Genomic DNA, 6,364 nt, shown 5'->3' on the forward strand with positions numbered 1-6,364 from the left:
CGTTACATTGGTAGGGTTTCTCTCCAGTATGGATTTGGTGATGTCTACTAAGGTGTGAGGGATAGTTAAAGGCCTTGCCACATTCCGTACATTGGTAGGGTTTCTCTCCAGTATGGATTTTGTGATGAATGTTAAGGCTTGTCTGGCGAGTAAAGGACTTGCCACATTCATTACATTGGTAAGGTTTCTCTCCAGTATGGATTCGCTGATGTTCACTAAGGGCTGAGGTACTCTTAAAGGCTTTTCCACAGTCTTCACATTGGTAAAGTTTCTCTCCAGTATGGGTTCTGTGATGTTCGGTAAGAGGTGAGTGTTGGGGAAAGGCCATCTCACATTTTTTATGTGTGTAAGGTTTCTCTCCTGTACGGATTAGTCTACGTACATTCATCGATGAGGCATCATTAAAGGTTTTACCACCTTCTTCACATTCATAAGCTTCCTCTCCAGTGTGCACTCGCTGATGTTGAATTAGTGCTGAGTGCCTGTTGAAGGCTTTGCCACACTCCTTACAAACGTAACCTTTCTGTCCAGCATGGATTGTCTTAGTGATATGTAGTCTTGATGACTGACTAAGTATGTTCCCAGGTTCATTGCATGTGTAGGGGCTTTTTCCCAGCTGAATCCTCTTCTGATCACCAGCACTGGAGGACTGGTTAAGTATTTCCCCACATGCGTCATATTTAGAGTGATTCTCTCCTAAATGTGTACTCTTACGTGTAATGAGGTTGGCGCTTGGATCAGAGACCTCCCCACATGGATGCCAGTCACCACCGTAGTCTGGAATAGGAGTCCCCAGGTGTGCTTGAGGCCCTTCACTCTTCTCATCCTTGTTCCAGTCTCTCATTAAGTGTCCATTCTCAAGGGAACTACCTTTATATCCATCCACTGACACTCTTTGGATCAAAGTTCCTATAAACGTCCCTGAAAGGAGGCTGTCAGTTTCATTTGGAAATACAGCTGAAAGGTAAAAATGAAAGTAAAGGTATTCCACTTGCTAATATCTGATGCTTAGAATTAGAATTTGTCACACACAAAACTGAAATCAGAAAAAGTCAACTTCAGGAAAAAGGAATCACTACTTTTTCTTTTTCTAAAATACTTATCTTTTTTAATGTTTATTTATTTTTTGAGAGATGGAAAGAGAGTGTGAGAGAGGAAGGGGCAGAAAGAGAGAGAAACACAGAATCGGAGGCAGGCTCCACTCTCTGAGCTGTTTGTACAGAACCTGATGGGGTACATGAACCCACAAACGATGAGATCATGACCTAAGGTAAAGTCTGACATTTGAGTGAGCCACCCAGGAGTCCCAAATCATTAGTTTTTCTACATCACTCAGATTGTATGTTAATGTAATCCCCATATTTTAAAATAATGTTATTGTTGGCATATTTTGCAACTTTGCTGTTGTTTGTATGTTTAGAAATGAAAGGCTTTGAGGTGCGTGGGTGGCTCAGTGAGGGTTGTGCGTCTGACTCTCGGTTTCAACTCAGGTCGTCATCTCATCGTTTGTGAGTTCCAGCCCACATCCTCGTCTGCACTGACAGTGTGGAGCCTGCCTGGGATTGTCTCCTGTCTCTCTGCCCCTCCTCCACTTTCTCTCTCCATCTCTCCAAGTAAATGGGAAAAAGAAACCCTCAAAAGAAATGAATGTCTTTGCTTGCTTGATTCTGAAAATTGAGTTAGACCCTTAAATTCTGTGTAATAATGTCTTTTAAGTGCTAAATACAGAGGGGCTTTCATTAGAGACTTCCGAGGTTGATATTGAGGAGTATACATTGCAATTTTCCTCTGCATGAAAACCAGCTAAAAAATCAAAATAGGCCCTCGTTCATGGTTACACACAGATTGTAGTCTTAGAGGTGCAGACGTGGGTTGGTGGCTCAGTAAGTGAAGCGTCGGACTTGGCCTCAGGCTGCAATCTCAGTCTATGAGTTGGAGCCTTGGGGAGGACTCTGCTGACAGCTCAGAGCCAGGAGCCTGCTTCAAATTTGGTGTGTCCCTCTATTTCAGCCCTCAATGCCTGCTCTATCTTTCAAAAAATAAACCTGACAAACAATATTTAAAAGTTTTTGATACAGTGAATCATAATGTAATCTCAGATACAACTAGTCAGAATGTGTAAACATATATGAGAAAGTCACAGGAACTTCCTATTATACATGACAAAATTATAAAATGATTCAATGATTAAGAGAAAATGACTAGAGATTTTATTATAGGTTGCATGTTTTGAATTCTAAATGTTCTATCTCCCTTGTGACACTAATTTATGTAGAAACTCTTGGAAAATGAGAAGAGATTTAAGTTATTTTATGATTGAGGAATGGAACTTATAGAGTGGAAATTTTGTATTTTAGTTACTACCATAAAAAATGAACTTTTCTTACTTTTTATAAGTTTTCTTTAATTAATTTTGAGAGAGAGACCAAATAGGGGAGGAACAGAGAGAGAGGGAGACAGGATTCCAAGGTTGCTCTGTGCTGTCATCACTGAGGCCTGTGCGGGACTCAGACTCACTGACTGTGGGATCATGACGTCAGCTGAAGTCAGATCCTTCAGTAACTGATCTACACATGCGCCCCCAAAATGGAACTTTTGAAGTGAAATAAAGGGTTAGATTTTCTCATTTTAGGGAGGTGCTTTATCAACTGATGAAATTAGTGGGTCTTAATTGTGTATGATTAGGATTAAAGCCTCCATATGTTGGAAAGCATTAAGCAGAAATTAGATGGTCTCTGTCCCCAGTGTTCCTGAGATTTTTGCACCAAATCCCAATATGCCTACCGCTACCCTGACGCACTTCTCACTCAAGGGAAACACTCAGAAAAGAACGAATATAGGCTTCCTCAGAAACACAGAGAATACCCCAAACCTTGAAAACAATGGAGAGCCAATGAGATTATGGTGGCCCTGACTGTGGATGTGAAGGACCTTTAAGTGGAACTGAAGGCGAATCCTTAGAGATTTGTGAGAGTGTGATGTATTGGAAAGCAGATGTGCCTCTGTGAAATGTGTTGACATAAAACTAGGTTTTGCAAACTGATTTCCATTCAAGAATGGCTGCTCAAATCACACTGTACGGTCTTTCTTCATCCTTCATATTTGGACCTCACCTCTGTCGTCTGCCTCATTCATTCCCACTTACCTGGGTATGAGGCTACTGTCTCCTTTCTCTTCACATCCCATAGCTCCCTCTTTTGTTCCAAAAAGATGACCAGGTTTGGCTTTGACACAACAAGACCTGTTTGATAGAGCAAAAGGATAGAGTATTGCTGGAGATTCTACCTTTCAATCCAATATTGGACTCAGTAGAGAAAAGAGAACATTCTAGAATTCTGGGAAATCATGCCCAAATGCTGTTGCCCAACAGCCCCTTTGGAACACACAGGATGGATTTCCAAGTTTCACATCCTTATCTCCACTTCTGAGTCTTACCACTACCAACATGAGTAGAAATTCATACTGAAGATGGAAATATCATTTTATGCCACTCAATACATGGAAACGCCATCCATCGAGGAAATGATGATGTGACTCTAAGGAAGGGAAAACTCACCGGAAAGGAAACATCATGAAGACTTTTCTCTACATCTGCCAACCCCTTCTTCTTTTTTTACTGTAGGGATTTGAATCCCAGTCATGCAAGAGAAAGCTTCTAAGAGAGTCTCCACAGGAAGGAACAAAACCCTTGAGTGGGGATTGGGAAATCTAGAGTTAGCCTCACCCAAGAAGATGAGGTGTCCGTAGGTCTCTAACATCACATCTCTGTACAGTTCCCACTGACTGTGGTTCAGGCATCCCCACTCCTCCTGAGAGAATTCAATGGCCACATCCCTGAAGGTCAGCAGTCCCTGCAACAAACTCCACAGTTACCAAGTGGACACACGAGGAGGTCATAATGGTACCTAAGATGCAGGAGGGAGATCATGTCACCAGCTGGACCCCACGACCCCATCTGCACTGCTCACCTGCATGTGCCCACAGACCTCAGTCCCTCGTTTTACTTAGCCTCTTATTTACACTTCCCTTTTACGGCAGGAAAAACACCCATGAGCTCAGTGTGCTGTGGTGGAAATACATAAGGTAATGACTGCCCTGGGGAAGAGCTGAAGTGGCTCAATTTGGGCTTAGCCCCTGAGTCACATCTATGCAGATGAACATCGGAGTAAAGCATGGAGTGAACACACTTTTCAAAAATGTTTATTTCCTGAAAGAGAGAGCACAAGTATGGTTGGTGCAGAGGGAAGAATTCCAACCGGGCTCCACGCTCAGGCTCCACGCTCAGGAAGGAGCTTGACTTGTGGCTTGATCTCAAGACTCTGAGGTCCTCACTTGAGCCTAAATCCAGAGATGGAAGCTTCAGGGACTAAGCCATCCAGGAGCTCCCTTCGACCTCATTTTTAAGACTTAGATCACGCCCCAAGGAGGAGCACAACTGCATTTACTATGTAACAGACAGAAAATGTATAGAACTGTGTTCTTAAGGCTCAAGTGCAACTGTATCGCTAGCCTCCCCTTTCTAAATATCCACCCTAACCTTAAATACACGGAAACCATTCTGGGGCGCCTCAATGGCTCAGTCTTCTGCCTCTTGGTTTCAGCTCAGGTCATGATCTCACAGCTTGTGAGTTCGAACCCGCATTGGTGCTGATGGTGCAGGGACTGCCTGAGATTCTCTCTATGCCTCTCTCTCTGCCCCTCCTCCGCCCTTTCTGTCTCTCAAATAAAGTTAATATACATATTAAAAAAAAGGAAACCATTCCCCTTCCTCTGTGAGTCTCTAGGTTTGAAGTTATACCTTGTGATCTCCTTATTTCTTGCAAATAAATTTTTGTTTGTCTGACATCGCTGCCTGGTAGAAGTTTTATAATTCATCAAGGACTAAACTCCTGTTAGTTCAGTTACATTAGGAGTACCGGGTTTGGCTTAGATGAATTTCTTACTTTCTGCAGTAAGACGATTGGGGAAACAGTATTATGCTCTAATATGTTCTTTAACTTTGAGGTATAAACCGATATAAATATTGGTTTATTCAAGAGAATTTGTAAAATAAAGGCATCAACACAGGATTACACACTTTTTTTTTAATAGAAAGAGAGAGAAAGCGCAAGCAGGGGAGGGTCAGAGAGAGAGGGAGACACAGAATCCAAAGCAGGCTCTAGGCTCTGAGCTGTCAGCAGAGAGCCTGAGGTGGGGCTTGAATCCACATACCATGAGGTCATGACCTGATCCAAGGCACATGCTTAACTGACTGAGCCAGCCAGGCACCCCCCTAGGCATACACACTTTTGCATTCTGCATTTACATCAATGGCACAGGTGGTGTCTGTTTGTAAAAAAATTTCGTGACTGTTTAATTTTGAAAGACAGTACAGGTGTCTATTGTATTAAACTATTTTTGCGATTGTCTCTTTATTTTTGAAGGAGAGAGAGAGACAGACTATGAGCAGGGAAGGAGCAGAGAGAGAGAAAGACACAGAATCCAAAGTGGGCTCCAGGCTCTGAGCTGTCAACACCGAGCCCAACCACGGCTCAAACTCATAAACTGAGAGATCATGTCCTGAGGTGAACATGGAAGCTCAACTGAGTGGGTCCGTGGTGTCTCTTTCTTAATGGAAACTTTTGATGAGTTACAGATATACTTAGCATATTCTAACATGAATCATAATTCAAAGCAGTGCAAAAGCGATCTTATTAAAACGCAGATTCTGTTCAGGAGTTCTAGAAAAGGTCGGTGTCCACATTTCTAACAAGGCAGTAGTCTTTGAGTCAAGGGATACATATATCAATAACAAAGAGGAAGAATTCTATGACAAGAACTCTTGGAGGACTTGGAACTGAATGGGATCATAGCAATTACAAGTTCTACTAGACTAGCAAGAAAGGCAACAAGGCTTAAAAGCATTTCCTGGTTAGTAGAGAGCATCTAACAGTTGCTCATAAAGGCAAGGAAAACAAATTATAATAATCTAAGAGAACACATGATTCTTCTATTAATCATGAATCTTTTGTCAAGCATCCAGTACACGGTACAGATCAGATTTTAACTCATATAAACTGACCTACAGTCATTTCCTGTAACAGGACACACAGGTTAATACACCTAACGGACCCTAAATCAGTGTTCATACCAGTGTCAAACCTGAGAATGATGGTCAGAAGGTGTGCACACAAAACCGATCTACCTTTATACCTTCCATGCATACATCCATACCGTTTGCAAGTAGTTATATAAGATTAGAAGTGACAGAATAGAAAATTATTAGGGTGACTAAAACCAGGTTTTTAGGGTTTTTTTAAATAGTTTTATTTATTTTTGATATAGAGAGAGACAGAGCATGAGAGGGAGCGGGGCAGAGAGAGAA

General features: G+C 42.0%; 1 protein-coding gene across 1 annotated transcript in view; it reads right to left on the minus strand.

Moving 5' to 3' along the window:
- LOC115291676 (zinc finger protein 345-like) overlaps window positions 1–3,816 on the minus strand; it is a 5,756-nt gene extending 1,940 nt beyond the window's left edge. The window contains 3 exon segments of the mRNA XM_029939211.1: window positions 7–957; window positions 3,146–3,241; window positions 3,725–3,816. Of these exon segments, the coding sequence (XP_029795071.1) occupies window positions 7–957; window positions 3,146–3,241; window positions 3,725–3,758 (1,081 nt within the window). The 5' untranslated portion in view covers window positions 3,759–3,816.
- Between the last annotated feature and the right edge of the window lie 2,548 nt (window positions 3,817–6,364).

Source organism: Suricata suricatta, chromosome 5, assembly GCF_006229205.1.
Source record: "Suricata suricatta isolate VVHF042 chromosome 5, meerkat_22Aug2017_6uvM2_HiC, whole genome shotgun sequence".
In the NCBI taxonomy this organism is placed as follows: Eukaryota; Metazoa; Chordata; class Mammalia; order Carnivora; family Herpestidae; genus Suricata; species Suricata suricatta.